This window comes from Rattus norvegicus, chromosome 6 (genome assembly GCF_021556685.1).
Source record: "Rattus norvegicus strain SHRSP/BbbUtx chromosome 6, alternate assembly SHRSP_T2T, whole genome shotgun sequence".
NCBI lineage: Eukaryota > Metazoa > Chordata > Mammalia > Rodentia > Muridae > Rattus > Rattus norvegicus.
Genome location: NC_141539.1, coordinates 33050017 through 33071411, shown reverse-complemented (window position 1 = coordinate 33071411; position 21395 = coordinate 33050017). Strand labels below are relative to the sequence as shown.

The 21395-nt window shown below is 50.1% G+C and overlaps 1 protein-coding gene across 9 annotated transcripts in view; it reads right to left on the bottom strand.

Annotated features, from left to right (window-relative positions):
- Positions 1-21395, bottom strand: part of Dnmt3a (DNA methyltransferase 3 alpha) — a 110206-nt gene that overhangs the window by 70771 nt on the left and 18040 nt on the right. For 8 of the 9 annotated variants that reach the window (XM_087554164.1, XM_087554168.1, XM_087554160.1 and 5 more), the window contains one exon: positions 8531-8763. In XM_087554164.1, the coding sequence (XP_087410290.1) occupies positions 8531-8593 (63 nt within the window). In that variant the 5' untranslated portion in view covers positions 8594-8763. Of the gene's footprint in view, positions 1-8530; positions 8765-21395 lie in introns of those variants that run through there. The other variant, NM_001003958.1, reaches the window with a different exon arrangement.

Below are 21395 nucleotides of genomic sequence, written 5' to 3'. Positions count from 1 at the left end.
CCTCAACCTTAGGTCTCTGCAGCCTCTTTCCTTATCACAGAATGGAAATCATGCTTGCTTCACAGCTGTAGCATGAGAAATAAGTAAGGCGATAGAGGGACACGGGCACGTGACAGTCACTGGGGACCGGCTTACTTCCTCCTGCCTCCATACAGCCTGACTAGAATGTTTCACACAGGCCAGCATTCCCAGCCCGCCAGCAGAGGCCCCCTCCTGGCCTCCAGCAAATCCCAGCTCTTTCCCCTCCATGTGCAGCCATCACTCACAAGCAGACAGATCCCAACATCTGGCTGCTGCCCGTTGCTATGGTGAGCTATGCGGATGCTGGGGCAGCCGACTTTTCCAAATTGCAAGGTGGATTATGTCATTCTACAGAGCTTTAACCCTCTCTGAGGGGGACTCCAGGGGCCTGCAGGATCAAGCCCAGCTCCTAGTCCTTGCAAAGGTCCCTGGGCTCTTGCTGAACTGCCTGTGTCTCTTTTCCATCCCAGGGCCCCAACATAGGCAGCAGGTGCAAAAGCAGCTGCTTCCTCAGGCATCTAAGCATAGCTATTCCTTCTGCCTAGACCATCTTCCCTGAAGGCTTCCTGGGCTTGCTTCCCCTACCCAGACGGAATGAATAGGTCCTGAGAGCCGCCTGCCCCTGTAATGCTATGAGCTCCTTGAATCGAGTAACCAGAGCTGTTGTGTTTGGTTTTGGAGGCAGAGCCTCCCCAGGAATTTCAGGCTGACCTCAGACTTGTAATCCTCCTGCCTCCAGTGCTAGGATTATGGCTTGCACTAACGTGCTTAGCCAGTAGGGACTTCTTGAGAGGTGGAGGCAGGAGGATCAGAAGTTCTAGGCCAGCCTAGAGTACTTGAGTTTCTGTTCTAAAAACCAACAACATCAGAGAGAGAGAAAAAGCCTAACCTGACAGACAGCACAAGACACACTGGACAACCCTTAGAGGAGTGACTGTCACATAGCAGATACTCAGTGAAGAAGAGGGTCCACATGCACAAAGGAGACACACATGCAAACCTGTGCAATATACAGTGCACAGGGCACAGAATCACATAGATGTCTCCACAGTTACAAACAGGGTTTAAACATGGGCTTAGCCCAGTCGGGTCTAAAACTCATTGTGCAGCGTAAGCTGCCCTCAAACGTACAGCAGTCCTCCTGACTTCCCCTCAGGGGCTGCTAATAGGCAGGAGCCATCAGACCTGTTTGGTTTCCCGTTTGTGTGTTGAGGGAGGCCCTCACTGTGTAACTCAGAATGTCCATGAGTTCAGGATCCTCAACACCCAACCTAAATAGATCATTCATCCCTTAAACGTTAATTGTCACTGTCCTTTTCTGGAAGTCTTTACAGCTTTGGGGACCCTTCAGCTAGGGTGGCCTGTTAGATTAGGTGGTTCCCACCAGCCTCTCTCTAAAATTCTGAGGCTATGACTTGACCTACATTTCAGCACAGCTCACTGGATGGAATATTTTAAGCTGCACACATCTTTGCCTTCTGACAAGCTGGGCTATGCCAACAATAATCGCTCGCATTTGTACAACACAGCGAAATCAACCAAGCATTTCCATATAGTCTTTCTTGTCGTTGGGTTTTGAAACAGGCTCCCATGTGCTGGAGCCGGCCTGGAACTGGATAGGTAGCTGAGACTGCCTTGATCCTCTTGATACCTCCCGAGCACCGGGATTACGGGCCTGCGCTGCCATGCCCGGCTCTACTGCATTTTATTTTTACGATTGGCAGAAGTCACAGTGGGTGTCATGTTCTCCCATCCACCGGTGGCAAACCAAAGCTCAGAGAGATTATGAGATTTGTAGAAGGCAGAGGCAGGAGAGGAAGCCTTCAGAACCAACAGCTCCCATCTTCAGTTTCCAGCCTGTGGGTCTTTCGAATGTAGCCTGCCTCTCTATCCGCCTATCCGCCTATGCCATGCTCTATGCGCACACGGTGAAAACACACACAGTGCACACTGACAGCACACCTCCCGTTCACTGGCATGCAAACACTCGCGCTTGCCTCTCTAGCTCCAGACATCATTCCTTGTCCCCCAAAAGAGATATTTCGCCTGAAGCCCTTTTCCAGAGAGACATCCAAGCTCCCGTTAGTGCTTAGAGCAGAAGCCACTGACCCAGAATCTGCTGAGCAGATGCCTCAAGTTGGTTTTTCAGTCAAGGGGATGAACTTGCCAGATCTAGCCAGCTACTTGCCTAGGCCTCCCAGGACAATAAGCATGCACAGCCTTTGCCAGCTGGCTGACCTCCCAGGAACTGTCTGTGGCCGTGGAATTTGATGAAAGAATTGTCTTCTGCAGGAGGCAAAGCCCTGTCCTGGGCTGCCTGAGCACCCTGCTACAGGAGCCCCAGCAGGGCATCACAGACCTGCACAAAACACGCACAGCTCTTACATGCACACGCTCACATGCGACATGCCTCATCCCCCTATGCAGGTGGTTCTTGTTCCACAGCACGGGACAGAGGTGGCACACATCATTAATCCCAGGACTGGGGAGGCAGAGGCAGGTAGATCTCTGAGTTCAAGGCCAGCATGGTCTACAAAGCCAGTTCCAGGACAGCCAGGGCTACACAGAGAAAAACCTGTCTAGAAAAACAAAACTAAAAACTAAACAAAAAAAGAAGTAGTTTGCCCGCCAGGACCTCCTCCATCCTGCCCCTACAAACTACTCACTTCAGCTGTTTCTGGAACAAACACACAGAAGGCTGGATCTCATCCTCCACCCTTAGGCCAGGCAACACTGAAATTAGCCACTGAATACCTACTGTGCACTGAATACAAATGAAACTCGGTCTTGAGCTCCCAAGTAAAATACCCACTGTTCTGCTTGCAGCCAGCCCCATGGACACCAAGCACATTCATGCCTGCTCCTTCCGTAGCCTACCATGTCTGGATGCACCCCCCTGCCCCCGATGTACAGAAGCAGCTAGTCTAGATGAAAGAACTTTGCAGCCACCTGGCCTTTGCCAGGTTCCCTGGCTTCTCCTGGCTCCCCACCTGTGGGATGGGGACAAAAGCAGCAGGTGCTTCCCAGGTGACTATGAACAGTAGCAGTGACTGCTGGGTAAAGGAGAGGCCTGGCTAACTTGCCATACCCTACCTACAGCGAAGTAAAATGCTGGTGGCTGACACCTTAACTGTCCTGTGGCTCTACAAAGGAAGCAACAGGCACAGCCAGGCCTTCTGGGCCCAGGCCAGAGGGGATACCTGTGAAGGCCAGTTCTCCATGTCCTTCTACATGGCTGACTCCAGTCTTCCCCACACTTACCCTAGGGGACCTGCTTCCCTAACAGGGTTGGGTTCCAGACCTCCCCTTATCATTTAAGACTTGAAGGACCAATGCGACTGTAAGCCTGTGGTCCCTGCTCAGACTCCTGGAGCTAACCACAGCAGGCAGCAGCTCTCCCGGTCTTCACTTGCCATGGCTTCCCTTCTGTTCCATGAATGAAGAGGCCTCAGGCATTTTGTGCCTGCAGACAGGGAGAAAGGAACTTCCTTTCTATGCTGGGCTCATAGAGGCCATACTCCACACACCCCCATCATGGCTCCCTTCCCTCACAGCCCAGAGAGAGGCAGGCAGGCAGGCAGGCAGGCAGGCAGGCAGGCAGGCAGGCAGGCAGGCAGGCAGGGTGCTGGCTCTGCGGCTGAGTCATGCAGGAAGCCCCGATGCAAATCCAGGTCTGTATCTAGGGCCTGGCTGACCACACCTGAGGCCTTGCTGAGAGCACACTTGCCGGGTCATAGCACCTAACTTTAGAGAAGTTTAGACAATATAAGACAATCCTGGGCTCTGGTCAGCTCTAGTGGGCCATGTACATCACAAGCCTACCCCAGTGCCAAGCATTCAGTTACTCCATTAGGTAGAGATGTACATGTCATCATGATGTGGAAAGAAAAAAAATCAGTTTTTCTCTATTTGAGAGGTGGCTAGGTGGTTAAAAGTGTGTATCCGGGGGTTGGGGATTTAACTCAGTGGTAGAGCACTTGCCTAGCAAGCGCAAGGCCCTGGGTTCGGTCCCCAGCTCCGAAAAAAAAGAAAAAAGAAAAAAAAAGTGTGTATCGGCTCTTTCAGAGGGCCTGAGTTCTATTCCCAGCACCCACAGCAGGCAACTCACAATGGGCTACAACTCCAGTTCCAGGGGGTCCAAACCTCTAGTCTCCGCAGGCACCCAGAAACACGTAGCACACATGCTCACACACACACACACACACACACACACACACACACACACACACACACACACAGCAGAGCCCCTACATACAACACTGCACTCCTGCAGACCTGTGGAGCTGGCAAGGACCTCACCAAGGATGCCCTTGAGCTGTATGTCACACAGAGGAAGAGTCAGTGCCAAGGGAAACCTGCACTTGCCAGGTCTCTGGGCTGCACTTGGAGGAGGGAAGAAAGAGCCTGAGCCTTTGCCCCACGAGCACATGTACACACATGCACATGCACGCACACACACACACATACTTTGAGCTCTCCAGCACAAATCTGCACCCCTGCAGCCTCCTCTACCCCACACCAGGAAAGGCAGAAGGGGCCACCTGCCTGAGTGACTGTGGCATGGCCTCACCATCTCGTAGTTCCCACCCCTGTTGTTCAGGAGTCCTCCAGGACCATCCATTTCATCCTGCAGACTTATGGAACTGAGCTGTGTGTGAGGCCCTCAGAGAGGTAAGGGAGTCTGACAAAATACAGGGATGGAGTGAGGGAGGAAAGGAACAGTATCTCCAAAGAGTGGGGGAGGGGGAGCAGTTGGATGCTCACAGCAATGTCTCCAATGAAGGAAAGTGCGCGCTCTCTCTCTCTCTCTCTCTCTCTGGATGGGCCTTCACATCCACACATGAAGAGCTACGCAGGTTGGGGATTTGGCTCAGTGGTAGAGCGCTTGCCTAGGAAGCACAAGGCCCTGGGTTCGGTCCCCAGCTCCGAAAAACAGAACCAAAAAAAAAAAAAAAAAAAAAAGAGCTATGCAGACTCTAAATAAACACCCTTGACCTCAGAGAGGAGGAGCCCACGCAACACTGCAGAGCAGCACATCTGGAAGCCGCTGCTCACTCCACTCCACCTCGCAGGACCCTGAACAGCAAACCGGGAGACCTGTGACTTAGCATCTCCAAGCTTCAATTCAGTCCCTACCAAGAGAGACTCGTGAAAATATCAGTGCCTTCTGGGGCAATGGTAAGAATTAACATAACTCATCTAGTGTGTCTCAAGCAATGCTCAGCGCATCTCGGCCACAAGGTTTCTGAAGCCAGAGAAAAGGGAAGCATGGAGGTCTCGGTTGGACATAGCCCAGTCACAGAGATAGCCCGGTCACAGGGATAGCCCTCCTCGTCTCCCCACACCAGCCCTCTGCTCTCGGCTTCCACAAGCAACAGCTGCTCCCCAGCTCATTGATGGCAGGGTGCAGGGAGGGAGTTCACTTCCACAAATCCCTGTGTATTCTCAGAGACAAGCACAGCCCTTTTGTCTGTCACCCCACTCTGCACCCCATCTGCCTGGCCCTGGGCTCCCTGGTGGGGGTGATGCGTTTGGCTCCCATCCATGGCATTCCTCCTACTTCAAGCCACTGCAGACCCTGGGAATCACTAAGAGAGGGATGTCACTCCTGGGCCATGAGTGACAAGACTCCCAGGGTCCTAACTCCAGAGCTCTCAACTCTGTAGGACCAGCAGGGGCTTGCACCTTGCAACTCCCTTATGTTTGCAGTGATGCTGAAATGGATGTATTGGGAGTCACGGCTGAGAATGATTGGTCTGCAAACTGTAATCTAAGAGACTACAGCCAGGGCTTTCCCAGAGAGGGAACTGAGCAAGGGAGTAGCTAGCAGGAGAAGTAAGGCAAAAGCAAAGGCCTGAAAATCCAGGAAGGGCATAGATGGTATCTGGAGGCTGCAGGTAGAAGGCTAGATAGGCAGGTGGGGCTGCTAAATGGAAAGGGCCAGCGGGAGCCTCACCCCTCCCCTCAGGCGCAGCAGATGGTTCTATTGTGCCAGGTGTCTGTGTTGGCTCTGTAGACTCTTGGGCTGTAGAGCAAGTCCATGTCGCCCTTATACAACTACACAATGTCCCTGTCCCAGGCTGGCTTTTAAGGACCCTTATGACAACTGTCAGTGTCTCTACCTGCCTTTACCAGGTGGCTCTGCTGGAGCCAGCCCATGGGTGCCAGGTGAACCAGGATGTGTGCTGTGGGTGTAGGTGGTTTGAAAGGAGGCCCAGCTCTAGCCTTTGTCTCTCCAGATTGCTGTCATCTTTTGGCATAATGGCCCCTGCCAGAATGTGAATATGCTCACTCTATCAGCCCCAGGATCTAGGGCTGGGCGTGTGTTTGTTGCCACCAGAGCCAGAGCAGTTACTATGGGTAGATAATAATAGCATTCGTAATCCCTCATAATTGGACCAGACTTTGCTGTCTGCAGGGCACTTCCCTGCCCGTGACCTCATCTGACTTCCACAGGCACCCTGTAAGACGGGCAAAGCTAGAGTTACTATCCCCACTTTTCCAGCTGAGCAAACACAGCCCAGATGGCCTGCAGTCGCATCTCCCGAAGGTGGCATCCCCAGCGTTGGGGCCTGGGACTTCTGACTTCTTGTTCAGCGTTTCTTCCTCTGCTTTGGAGTGAGCTATCATGGCACAGGGAGCTCGTGACTCGCTGCTGTGCAAGCTGGGGTTCACAGTCTGATGACAGGAGTCTGTCCCAGCTGTGGGGCTGTCTGGAGTATGTGAAGGTCTATCAGCATCCATAGAACATGGAGCAGAAGAGGTTACCCAGCCGAGCAGAGAGAGAAAGCCAGGCCCAAGGAAAGGAGGGAATTAGCTTCACCACCACTGCCACTGCAGTGCTCAGGAGACTGTAGGTATCGCCACCATTATGGCCAGGGACTGTGCACTCCTTGAGTAGAGAGCAAGAGGAGTTCAGAAGGCCCACAGGGAACTTAGATTGTCTAGTCGTTTCCCGTGAGATCACAAAGGAGAGGCTAGAGGCTAGGGATGTAGCCCCAGGAGTAGAGTCTTTGTCTTGCACACACTAGGCTGGGTTTGAACACTGTATAAACCAGCCAGGGTGGCACAAGCCAGGAAGTGGAGAGCAGGAACAGAACTTCAAGGTCATCCTTTATTACACCGAGCATCTAAGACCAGTTTGGACTGCATGAGACCATGTCTAAAGGGGAGGAGCTGCGGAACTAAGAACTTCCAAGGGTCCCTGTCACAGTGATTCCCATCTTGTCAGTACATATGTCAGTACATATGACCACACATGCACACACACGGCACTGTGCAGGGTTGTAGGCTGGGCCCCCGGACCTTTTGTGTGCACACCTATGTATATGTGTGTATACTGGGGGTAGGGTCCTTGTCTACATCAGGGCTATGGGTGGTTATGGTAAGGTAAGATCCAGGAGGCAAGAGAGCGGATCCCATCTGGGCTCACCGATGACTGAGCTCAGCATCCCCTTCTGTAAACCTGGCCATTTGTTGCACCTCAGTTGTTTCAAGGGTTGCCATCAAGACAACAGGAGCAATGGGTGGATAATAGAGAGAACACAGAAATACACTCTAAGGATGAACAAGGCAGAAAAGGGCTGAGTGTGAATGTGACAGCCCCCAGCCGCTGGCCCTGGCCTGTGTGGACAACCCTGTCAGAACAAACCTCACACACCTCTCCCAGAGCCCCAGAGAAGCAGGACAGTAAGGCTGACAGACTGACAGAGGGGCCGCAGAGTCCAGTTAGTGGCCACAGCTCCAAGGCAACTTTTTGTGGCCCCTTCAGAGGGATTCCCACCCATCTGATGAAATCCCTTTTGACTGACTTGATCCCAACCTAGAGTTCAGCAGTAGGGTGATGAGGTCACCTCTCACGGGACTCTGAAAACACAGAAGTCACTAGTTCCATGCCGGAGCCACATCAAAGGTTACCCAGTGACTCCCACTTGCAGCCTTGGTGGGTGGGACATCATTATCTCCAAAGGTCGATGACGTCACTTGCTCCTGAGCATCTGAGCAAAGCCACAGGCTAGAATATCTGTGTGGGCTGATCACCTCATGTCTACAGTGCCCCCAGAAAGCGACTAAATACGGGGCGGGGGGGGGGGGCTCTAACAGGGGCACAGTGATGCCGGAGGTCTTACAGCTAGTATAGTGCAGATCCAGAAAGAAATGCAGGTGTTTGGACACCCCCTTCCCTGCAAGGATGACCCCTCAAAGCTGCACAGACCTATAGTTTGGGCCTGTGGATCCTTAAAGTTAAGCCTCAGAGACCACAGTGGTTATAGGTATGGTGGTGCAACCAGAATGCCTGGGTTCAGATTGGTGCCTCAGCTTAGAATTTACCCTCTCTAAGCTTCAGTGTCCCAGCACCTATTTGGCAGAAATAATCAGTATATGTGACCCCATGACCCATCACCACAGCAGGTCAGCATCCCTAAGCTGTCACTATGTGGGGACAGGACCCTTTCCTTTCCTGGGCACCAGCCACAGGGTGCCCTAAAGAACCAAGAGGGTTGCTCACCTTTCGATCATCCTCCCGCTCCAGAGAGGAGATGCTGGTGTCCCCGGGGCCGCTGGAGGGCATTGCGGGCAGCTGGGCAGTAGGAGGCAGGCTGGGGCTTCGAGGGCGCTGTGGGACTGCGAGGGCTTCAGAGAAGGTATTATCGTGGTCTTTGTGAGCAAGAGCTAAAACTTAAACATAGGTCCTGATGTCAAGCCCTCGGAAAGTGATGCCTCAGCGCTGGGTGGCTCTGCCTGCGGGGAAGAGAATTTGGTCAGCAGGGCACAGACACTCCCAGGATTAGCCTCCAGCCCAGGGCCAGCCTGGCCTCTGACCTCTCTTCTCCCAGTCTCACCAACACCTCAAAGTGTGAGAAACTGAGGCAGCCTCTACCTCCTCTAAGAGCCCGGAGGCTGTGACAGTCCCTTTCAGAAACTCGAAGGTGTAGCGTGTCCCACTGTTGGGACTTTCAGAGGCCTACTGCTCCTCCCCTCTCAGCTTTTCTTCCCTCTGAACACTTCCGAAACCCTCCCTCCCACCCCAGCCAGTCCCTGGGAAACCCCAGCCACCACCAGAGGCCCCCAGCCCAGCTACATTTTCCTTCTAATCTGTCCTCACCCGACCCCCCCACCCCCACACTGCTGCTCCTCGAGTGGAGGAGGAAGTGAGCAGCAGCCACAGGATGTAGTGAAATGAATGTCATTTTGCTCAGCCTGCCCAGGACCGGCACCTCACTGACAAAGCGGAGGCCTGAACCCAGGCTGTTCTGGGATGCTGGGTTTGCTGCACTCTTTGGGTGCCTAGGGGTGAGCGGAACAGGCACGCAAGCCGCCCTCTCCAAGCTCCTCTCGCGGCCCCATTTGCTGTCAGAACCGGTGGGCTTGAGCTCTACACAGCTGTATTTTAGGGGTTTTTCTTCCTCCCTCCTCCAGGTGTGGGCCGCAAGCCAGTGAAATAACAAAGCTTGAGCCTCAGGCCACAGCTCAGGGTGGGTGTGTTACTGCCACAAATCAACCCCCTTCACTCCCGGAGACACACAACGGTTCCTGCTCCCCCACCCCGACCCCCTCCCAGAGACAGCGCCAAGTCCCTGCCTTGAGTGTGTGCCTGCCGGGGAGGGGATTGGCAGGAGTGGGAGAGTAGGAGGTAGGCTGGATCCAAGCCCACCCACACCCTTCCCCTTCCAGTTCCCTGTTCTGCTTCCCAGCTCCCCTCCCTGTTGAGCCTTTCTTCCCAGCCCCCTCTGCCAGGGCTCCCTGGAAAACCAGGAACGGGAGACTGCCCGAGCTTGGGTTTCCCACGGGCCGGGTCCCTTCCCCAGAGATGTGATAGCCTGGGAGGTGGGTGCCCCAGTTCGGTCTCTGCACTGGCAGCGATGGGAAGAAGCTGGAGCTGGGAGGGGACATTGCAGAGCCAGGAGAAAGGGACTTAGAAGTTAAAAACCAAGCACTGCTGGAGAGGCTATGCCCAAGGGCTGTACTCTGTCTAGGGCAGCTCCAGGAAGGAGACACCTTACTCCCTACAACATTTAGCTTGTCTGGGCACTGGGTTCAAGGTTGGCTGTCCAAATCCTGGAGAGAGTGGCTGTCAACAAAGAGAGTGGCTCTGCGTAGTGACACCATATCTCATTTGGCAAGCTCCAAGTGCTTCCCTAGTTTATTGCTAAGGCTAAGGTTCAAACATTTGGGACATGTGTAAGGAGTGAGCCAGGTCTCATGACTGAACTCTGAGGGCCTGAGTGCTCTTGGAAGCTCCACCCCCATCCCCAACTCCACAGCCTCGAAAGAAAACCCAGTCCTCAAGAGGCCTCCCTCCTGCCATTGGCCAGTGACCTCACACAAATCCCAGCATCCCCTTTGTGGCTATAGATGTTACCAATCACTGCGCATCACAACCTTGACAAGTGGGTGACAGCCCAGAGACTCAGTCAGTGAAACAGAATGCTGGACTCACAGCTAGTGGATGAGGTCCCCCTGGGTTAGCAGACCCCCAAGGTGTCATCCAGCTCCCACCTGCCAGGCTGTTGGAACCTCATGGGCAACAGGAGCCCTGCCCACAGGCTGGGCATCAAGTACCCACAGTGGGGACAGAACAGGCACAAAGCAAGCTGGGAACAGTCTGCTTCACAATCCAGAGAGATACAGGGGTACCTGTACTGGAGTACGGAGAGGAGCCTCTGACTACAGAGGGGGAAAGAAGGGAGTTGTCAGGGAAGGCAGAACAGTAGAGGGCACCGACCACCAGGGCAGACACCCAGGAAAGAGTGGAAAGGAAGGAAATATCTCAGGCCACCCACATCCCTGATACCTGAGCTTCGTGAGAGGTCAGTACAGAAAACAGTGGTCCTGGGGCCAACCTAGGTCCCTTTGTGTTTCTCCAGAGACCTCAAAAAGCCCTCAGCATCATCAGTGTGCAGCCAGGGAGTGCACATTTAGTGGCCAAGCACTGTTCACCTAAACTTTTTTTTTTTTTTTTTGGTTCTTTTTTTCGGAGCTGGGGACCGAACCCAGGGCCTTGCGCTTCCTAGGTAAGCGCTCTACCACTGAGCTAAATCCCCAACCCCTCACCTAAACTTAATAGCCACATTTTCAAGCTAACCTGGCTACAGGGAGCAGTGGGCTCTGGGACTCACTGTCCCAAACTAGCAGCAAACTCCTGCAGCTGACAGCACCTACAGCATCCTTCTCTCTGAGTCCAAGGCTGCACCACAGAAATCCTCACCATGAGCCCAGCCATCACCACCAGCAGTTTTTTTTTTTAATCTTCTCCTCAATAATTCATGTCCATCGTGACCCTGAATAATGTTTATAACAACAACAGCATAAAAGTGCTTATCCTTGGGGCTGGAGAGATGGCTCAGTGGTTAAGAGTGCTTGCTGCTCTTCCAGAGGACCCTGGTTTCTAGCCCAGCACCCACACCAGCTGCCTCAAAACAGCCTTAACTCTAGCTCCAGGAGATGACATCTTCAGACCTCCACAGATGCTGGTACACACATTGCAGGTGTACACACACACACACACACACACACACACACACACACACACACACCGATCTTCAGGGGGCAAATGCTCATTCCTGAACTCCTGATCCTCCTGCCTCCACCTCCCACAAGCTAGGGCAGACCAGTAAGTCCTACTAACTGAGCCACCCTCACAGCCCATTTGGTTGTACTTTTGTTTTCTGAGAGGGTCTAACAGCCCAGATTGCCCTCAAACTTACTATGCAGCTGAGAACTTGAATTCCTGATCCTCCTGCCTCCCCCCACCCGAGTGCTGGGATTACAGGCATGTGTCACCATGTCTGGAGAGGACTGCAGTACCAGCTAGACTCCGTATCTTACAACCTTCTTCAACCTAGCAGACTTTTTTTTTTTTTTTTTTTTTTTTTTTTAAGATGTGAAATGACAAGAACAAGGGAAAGGCTTAACAAGGGAAAAGACATTACCAACAAAATTCAAGATTGGGAAAGCAACTTAAGAGCCAAATCTGAGACAGGCATGTAAAAGCGGATTTTCAATGTGCAGTTCTTAACAGATCCTTGTCGCCATAGCACCAGGCACCTGTGGGACTAAACTGAAGAGGATGCATGTGTGAAAACAGAGGGGCTGGAGCAAGAACCATCCTGACACCTGCATCCCCTGAAGCTGCAACTTCCGATTCTCTGGAGGGCAAAATGGTGGGGGTAGAGGTGACATCCCAGCTAGCTGAAGTAAGTTCATTTAAATACTGAGTTCTTAGCCCCTTAGGGACTAAGGGACAGGACAACAGTGGCAGCAGACCCTGCCAGGGCAGAAGAATCCCATCAATACCACAGGAATACCACAGGACTGCCTGTTCATTCACCACTGAGGATCTGAAAGTTGACAAGTCTTCGGGCCCAGAGCTTCCAATAAACTTCTCTGGGTTCGCTGGTCTCAGTTTTTTGGTTTTTTAATTAATTTTTATGTATATGAGTACACCGTAGCTATCTTCAGACACACCAGAAGAGGGCACCAAATCTCACTATAGATGGTTGTGAGCCACCATGTGGTTGCTGGGAATTGAACTCAGGACCTCTGGAAGAGCAGTCAGTGCTCTTAACCACTGAGCCATCTCTCCAGCCCCCATTCATTTTAGCTTTGAGACAGGATTTCTCTATAGAGCTCGGACTGGCCTGAAACTCTCTGTATAACCCTGGATGGCCTTAAACTAGAGATTTTCCTGCCTCTATCACCTGAGTGGTGATTTCAGGTCTGAATCATCACATCCAGCTACTTCCCTGCCCTTCTGTCCGTCCATCCGTCCTTCCGTCCGTCCTTCCTTCCTTCCTTCCTTCTTTCTTCCCTCCCTCCCTCCCTCCCTTCCTTCCTTCCTTCCTTCCTTCCTTCCTTCCTTCCTTCCTTCAGAGAAAGGGTCTCACTATGTAGCCCTAGTTAGCCTTGAACTTGCTACACAGACTAGGTTGGCCTAGAATTCAGAGAGCTCTGCCTGCCTCTTCCTCCTGCAATTCTTTTTTTTTTTTTTTTATAACCTTGAATATTTCTTATATACATTTCGAGTGTTATTCCCTTTCCCAGTTTCCGGGCAAACATCCCCCTCCCCCCTCCCCTTCTTTCTGGGCGTTCCCCTCCCCATCCTCCCTCCCTTGCCGCCCTCCCCCCAACAATCTAGTTCACTGGGGGTTCAGTCTTAGCAGGACCCAGGGCTTCCCCTTCCACTGGTGCTCTTACTAGGATATTCATTGCTACCTATGAGGACAGAGTCCAGGGTCAGTCTATGTTTAGTCTTTAGGTAGTGGCTTAGTCCCTGGAAGCTCTGGTTGGTTGGCATTGTTGTACCTATGGGGTCTCGAGCCCCTTCAAGCTCTTCCAGTTCTTTCTCTGATTCCTTCAATGGGGGTCCTATTCTCAATTCAGTGGTTTGCTGCTGGCATACGCCTCTGTGTTTGCTGTATTCTGGCTGTGTCTCTCAGGAGAGATCTACATCCGGTTCCTGCACTTCTTTGCTTCATCCATCTTGTCTAATTGGATGGCTGTATATGCATGGGCCACATGTGGGGCAGACTCTGAATGGGTGTTCCTTCTGTGTCTGTTTTAATCTTTGCCTCTCTATTCCCTGCCAAGGGTATTCTTGTTCCCCTTTTAAAGAAGGAGTGAAGCATTCACATTTTGATCATCCGTCTTGAGTTTCATTTGTTCTAGGCATCTAGGGTAATTCAAGCATTTGGGCTAATAGCCACTTATCAATGAGTGCATACCATGTGTGTTTTTCTGTGATTGGGTTACCTCACTCAGGATGATATTTTCCAGTTCCGACCATTTGCCTACGAATTTCATAAAGTCATTGTTTTTGATAGCTGAGTAATATTCCATTGTGTAGATGTACCACATTTTCTGTATCCATTCCTCTGTTGAAGGGCATCTGGGTTCTTTCCAGCTTCTGGCTATTATAAATAAGGCTGCGATGAACATAGTGGAGCACGTGTCTTTTTTATATGTTGGGGCATCTTTTGGGTATATGCCCAAGAGAGGTATAGCTGGATCCTCAGGCAGTTCAATGTTCAATTTTCTGAGGAACCTCCAGACTGATTTCCAGAATGGTTGTACCAGTCTGCAATCCCACCAACAATGGAGGAGTGTTCCTCTTTCTCCACATCCTCACCAGCATCTGCTGTCACCTGAGTTTTTGATCTTAGCCATTCTCACTGGTGTGAGGTGAAATCTCAGGGTTGTTTTGATTTGCATTTCCCTTATGACTAAAGATGTTGAACATTTCTTTAGGTGTTTCTCAGCCATTCGGCATTCCTCAGCTGTGAATTCTTTGTTTAGCTCTGAACCCCATTTTTTAATAGGGTTATTTGTCTCCCTGCGGTCTAACTTCTTGAGTTCTTTGTATATTTTGGATATAAGGCCTCTATCTGTTGTAGGATTGGTAAAGATCTTTTCCCAATCTGTTGGTTGCCGTTTTGTCCTAACCACAGTGTCCTTTGCCTTACAGAAGCTTTGCAGTTTTATGAGATCCCATTTGTCGATTCTTGATCTTAGAGCATAAGCCATTGGTGTTTTGTTCAGGAAATTTTTTTCCAGTGCCCATGTGTTCCAGATGCTTCCCTAGTTTTTCTTCTATTAGTTTGAGTGTATCTGGTTTGATGAGGAGGTCCTGGAAAGAATAGGAATTCAAGGCCCATACCTAAACATAGTAAAAGCCATATACAGCAAACCAGTTGCTAACATTAAACTAAATGGAGAGAAACTTGAAGCAATCCCACTAAAATCAGGGACTAGACAAGGCTGCCCACTCTCTCCCTACTTATTCAATATAGTTCTTGAAGTTCTAGCCAGAGCAATCAGACAACAAAAGGTCAAGGGGATACAGATCGGAAAAGAAGAAGTCAAAATATCAGTATTTGCAGATGATATGATATTATATTTAAGTGATCCCAAAAGTTCCACCAGAGAACTACTAAAGCTGATAAACAACTTCAGCAGAGTGGCTGGGTATAAAATTAACTCAAATAAATCAGTAGCCTTCCTCTACACAAAAGAGAAACAAGTCGAGAAAGAAATTAGGGAAACGACACCCTTCATAATAGACCCAAATAATATAAAGTACCTCGGTGTGACTTTAACCAAGCAAGTAAAAGATTTGTACAATAAGAACTTCAAGACTCTGAAGAAAGAAATTGAAAAAGTCCTCAGAAGATGGAAAGATCTCCCATGCTCATGGATTGGCAGGATTAATATAGTAAAAATGGCCATTTTACCAAAAGCGATCTACAGATTCAATGCAATCCCCATCAAAATACCAATCCAATTCTTCAAAGAGTTAGACAGAACAATTTGCAAATTCATCTGGAATAACAAAAAATCCAGGATAGCGAAAACTATCCTCAACAATAAAAGGACTTCAGGGGGAATCACTATCCCTGAACTCAAGCAGTATTACAGAGCAATAGTGATAAAAACTGCATGGTATTGGTACAGAGACAGACAGATAGACCAATGGAACAGAATTGAAGACCCAGAAATGAACTCACACACCTATGGGCACTTGATTTTTGACAAAGGAGCCAAAACCATCCAATGGAAAAAAGATAGCATTTTCAGCAAATGGTGCTGGTTCAACTGGAGGTCAACATGTAGAAGAATGCAGATCGATCCATGCTTATCACCCTGTACAAAGCTTAAGTCCAAGGTCAACCAAGGGCCAATAGATATTTTAGGAGAGCCTCTGACTTGGAAGATAGGAATCAGAATAAAACCAAACCAACTGCAGCAAAACACATCACATTTCTATAGCCACAAAACAAGAATTCGATGTTACTGAAAAAGAAGAGATCAGGAAAGCACTTCCAGGGGCTGGAGAGATGGCACAGCTCTTAAAGAGGGCAGAGTTCAGATCCCAGAACGCTTATCAACTGGATGGCGACCGCCCACAGCACCTGGGCATGTGACATCCCTGGCTTCTTTGGGTATCCACACTCACACACACAGACGCGGCCACATACACAAACACACTGTTAAAAATAAATGCATCTTTTAAGAAAAGGAACCTCTACAAATAGAAGCATTGTGGTAGTAGAAATAAAACTGTGGCCAACTGGAAATAAAATGATTTAGCCTGTGATCCAGGACCCTACCAGCCCACCACCATAACTACAGGAATCCAAAAGGGTGAACGATGTCAGAGAGTCACCTGCACTTCTGTTTGCAAGAGGGATCAACTAGGCATCCGCCAATGGATGACCAAATAAAGGGAATGTGGGAGGTATGCCCAGCTGAGTATCGTTCAGTTACAAAACAATAACACTGTCACCTGCAGGCAGCCCTGTGCGGGCACATTAGATCAATAACACTAGTCAGGCATGGAAGGCCAAACACCCCATAGTATCGTTTGCATGTAAAAGTCTGGCCAGGCCGGGTGCTGCGTGCCTTTAGTCCCAGTGCTTGGGAGGCAGAGACAAGTGGGTCTCTATGAGTTTAAAGACCATCTGGTCTACACAGCAAGTTCCAAACCTGCCAGAGCTACACAGCGAGACCCTGCCTCAGGGAGGAAGAGGAGGAGGAGAAAGCTTTGTACGCTGTGTCTCAAAGAAATAAGGTACAGACATGCAGGTAAGGGAGGAGGGGGAGAAAGGGCTGAAAGAAAGAATGGAGAAGACATGGTTAATGGTACAGGGGTATATCTGGATACAAGTAAAGAAACCTTTTTTTTTGTTTGTTTTTGTTTTTGTTCCCAAGAAAGGGTTTCTCTGTATAGCTCTGGCCGTCCTTGCATTCACTCTGTAGACCAGGCTGTCTGCCTCTGCCTGCCACCAGAGCACTGGGATTAAAGGCATGCGCCACCACCACTGGCTAAAGTACTAACTTTTTTAAAAAGTTAGTTTTTAATTTATGTGAACGTGACTATGTATGGCACATGTATATGGGTGCCCTCAGAGGCCAGAACGGGGTGTTGTTTCTCTAAGAAATAGATTCCATTGTATAGGGGGCGGGGGGGGGGCAGAATCCAGGCCCTCTTCAAAAGCAGCAAGCACTCCTAACTGCCAAGCCATCTCTCCAGCTCCACAAAGGAATAACTTTCAATGCTCTGTGGCACAGGAGAGCAACTGAGGCCAATACCAATTAATTGTAAATTTCAAAACAGCTGATAAGAAGAGTTTGACTGACACACACAAAAAAATGCTTGGTGTTTGATCAGTGTTGGAGGTGATGGCTATGCCAAAGCCCTGATCTGATTGGACCATTATACACACATACCACAGTGTAGGCAGGAGAGGTGGCTTTGTGGGTGAGGTGATTGCTACACAGTCATGACAAGGACTTCAGATCCCAAGAATCTATGCAAAAGCTAAGCAGAGGCAGAGCACACACGTCTGTAATCCCAGCACACTTCTGTGATTCTGTCTTCCCAGAAGACAGAAGTAGAGACAGGAGAACCACTAGAAGTTTGCTGGTCAAATGGGTCAAACACTGTTACATACGAACACATGCATGCATGCATGCATACATACATGCATACACACACACACACACACACACACACACACACACACACACACACCACGCCAAAATATCTGACAATGTGCCCCAAGACTATTTGCCTCATGTTTTGCTTTGTTTTGTTTTTCAAGACAGAGTTTCTCTTTGGGTAGCCTTGGCTGTCCTGAGACCTGTAGACCAGGTTGGCCTCAACTCAAGAGATCTCTGCCTGCCCCTGCCTCCTGAGTGCTGAGATTAAAGGTGTGTACCACCACTGTTCATCATTTAATAGAAGTGGTTTGTTAAAAAGAAAAAAATGATGGACATAATTGTGCATAACTGTCATCCCAGATACTTGGGAGGCTGTAACAGGAGGTTTGCTATGAGTTTAAGGCCAACTTGGTCTATATAGCAAGTTTCAAGCCGGCCAAGGCTACCTAGTAAGATACTTACTGGGGTAAAGGGGAAGAAAAGAAATAAATCTGACCTTTTCTGGTAGAGTTCTTTACCCTGCAGTTTCATCATTTAAGTATGAGAACAGAATAGACACTTTCAGCCGTACAAGGCCTCATACTCTAGTCAGAAGAGGCTGGGAAAAGAGCCTACAATACAGGAGAACCAGCACATGAGGTGAGGGAAAGGATTCTTTGCTGTGAAGCTGAAGAGAGAGTACGCAGCAACCACCTGACGCGTGACTCGAAATATAGGCCTGCCAGGCATCGCCATCTCCATGCATCCCTATTCAACCAGACAAGTGGCAGGGGCATCTTCTAGGCCTACTCTACAACCAGAACCCAGGCACTGACTGTATTTGGATACTCAGTCACCCGTCCTAGAGGACAATCACAGGAATGAACCGAACAAGAGGAAGGCAGAAAAACAGTCACAACCAATGGGTAGAATGACTTCCAAGGATGACCACAGAGGAACATCATGAACGTTAGCAATCACAGCCTTGTGCCTAGAGAAGAGTGGACCAGGACAAGAGAGTAAAGACCTCAAAATGTGGACAGAAGAATTTTAAACCCACTGTTACAGAAGGAATTAGCAACAGGCACAAAGAAGTTTAAAAACAAAACAAAACAAAACAAAACCAAAAAATCCAAGGCAACTACTAACTACAGGAAAAAAAAAAAAACAAAAAGGAAAGAAACTTGTTAGGCTTGACTGAGAATAACAGTTACATTAACACAATAATGTAATTATGTTGATTTAACAAAGGCACTTACACACACACATACACACACACACACACACACACACACACACACACACACAGTACAAATGTTTTCTGTAACACAAAATTCACGGCTTAAAAGAACGGATTTCTTGGGTTGGGGATTTAGCTCAGTGGTAGAGCGCTTGCCTAGCAAGCACAAGGCCCTGGGTTCGGTCCTTAGCTCCGAAAAAAAAAAAAAAAAAAAAAAAAAAAGAACGGATTTCTTACCTGACTTCTCTGCACATTAGAAATCACAGCAGTTTTCCTAAGGCTAAGGCCAGAGTGCTGGCAGGGCTGCATTCTTCCCTATGGATGCTGGAGATGCTAGGGAGAATCCACTTTTCCATCTGTCCTGCCTTCTAGAGGTTGACTCCCTTCCTTGGCTCACAGCCCCTTCCATCGCCAAAGCTAGCAATGGTCATCAGTTTCCTTCACTCTCATCCCTTCCCTGCCACCCTGCCTGCCTTCTTCTCTCATTTCTAAGGACCCTGTGGTTACAATGATGCATTCAGAAAACCCAGGATAATCTCTCTCTCTCTCTCTCTCTCTCTCTCTCTCTCTCTCTCTCTCTCTCTCTCTTTCTCTCTCTCTCTCTCTTTCTCTCTCATACACACACACACACACACAAATAAGATGTAAAGATTTTTCAAAAGGTCTATTAAAAAGGAAATCAATTAAAATGTCTATATAAAGGGATCAAGAAAGTGTTGTATGCAGAAGGGGCCGTAGGAATATAAGATAAGATCACTGGAGGAAACATCTGGGAGGATTAGACGTGGCAGCCTCTGAGACTGCAAGGGATCGGCAAGCTCCGTACTGTCTCTAGAGGCTACTGCTTCCTAGACCTTTGATTGTGAGGAGAGGTGAAGTTTCCCAGGAGGGACCAGCACTGAGAAAAGGCCTTCACTCCACTGTGAGCACTGGGGAAGGCCTTCACTCCGCTGTGAGCACTGGGGAAGGCCTTCACTCCGCTGTGAGCACTGGGGAAGGCCTTCACTCCACTGTGAGCACTGGGGAAGGCCTTCACTCCGCTGTGAGCACTGGGGAAGGCCTTCACTCCGCTGTGAGCACTGGGGAAGGCCTTCACTCTGCTGTGAGCACTGGGGAAGGCCTTCACTCCACTGTGAGCACTGGGGAAGGCCTTCACTCCGCTGTGAGCACTGGGGAAGGCCTTCACTCCGCTGTGAGCACTGAGAAAAGGCCTTCACTCCACTGTGAGCACTGGGGAAGGCCTTCACTCCGCTGTGAGCACTGGGGAAGGCCTTCACTCCGCTGTGAGCACTGGGGAAGGCCTTCACTCCGCTGTGAGCACTGAGAAAAGGCCTTCACTCTGCTGTGAGCACTGGGGAGGGCCTTCACTCCGCTGTGAGCACTGGGGAAGGCCTTCACTCCACTGTGAGCACTGCTGGAGTGTGGTCTCCCTCTCTCCTCCAGAAACAGGAGGAGCTGCAGCTATTCTTCCTCCTCTGCTCTTCTGTGAAATCAAGTCCCTCAGAACAAACAACGCCAGCTCTTTGCACCCACACAGTTCCATCACCAGCTACCTCCCTCCCTGTCCCTCATGGAGTACCCAGTCCTCCCAACGCATTACCTCCCAGTCCAGCCCATGACAGCACCTCATTCTCACCACTCCCAAACTGGGGGTGTCAATGCTAAACACATCCAGTCACAGCCTCCCTCATCCGGCCTCCTGCTGGGGCCTCCTGCTGGGACCATACACCATCCCCAACACCATCTCCTCCTTCTTCTCCAGGCTCAACCTCCTCAACACCTCAGAACTGATGCCTCAGGTCTCTGCTCTCCCTTGCGCCCACTTCAGCTAGGGTGTATCACTCTGAATCAAAATAAACCCGTCAGCGCCCACAGGCCTCAATCCTTGTTCCATCCAAACGGGGCCAAAGTCAGAGCCCAGCGGCCCCTCCCTCCCCACCTCCAGTCTTCTGGGGATTTCTGAAGGTTTTGCTTGTTCTTACATTCTTGCCCCAATATCCACCCTGGTGCACAGTGGACATGTGATCTGACAGAGCCTATCAGAGGCCTTACCTGGGACTTTACTTTTTTTTTTAACTGAGACTACAGAAGGATGAAAGGAACCAGGAGTAGTCAGGGGCTGCCAGCCACTGTTTTGGGGCCACGTGGGACAGTAGGGCCAGGACAAAGAGCCAAGAGATGAAGAGAAGGAATCAAAGATGGCAGTTGTCTGTGAAGGGCACCGGCCCACCTGACCTGAGGGAACTTCCTGTGTGCACTGTGTGAGCGAGTCTGAGGAGGCTGACAGGAGCCTGATTCAGGAGCTAGTATCAAGCTCTCGGAAGTCCTCCAGGGAGCCAGGCTGGTTCAAACCTCAACCTTTTTTTCTTTGAATCATGTTGGCTTGATACGGAACCGAGCCTCAGGTTCCTCAGCTGTAAAACAGAGGGGGAAACAGGACTTGCCTCACAGAACCATGGAGAGACTGAAAAAGTAATGAATTAAAAATGCTTCCTAGAGTGCCTGGCACTGAGAAAACATCGATAAATCTTCACGATTATTAGAGTCTGACTCATCCACCCACAGATTTCTCTCCTCTCTCAAAATCCCTGGAGTGCCACAAGTGGACGTCGCTCAACCAGAAGCTGTGTGTTCCTATGCCACACCACACCACACCACGCTTGTGAATAGAGCTTTATGATGTCAACATTTCATTCATTCTCACCCCCCACCATCT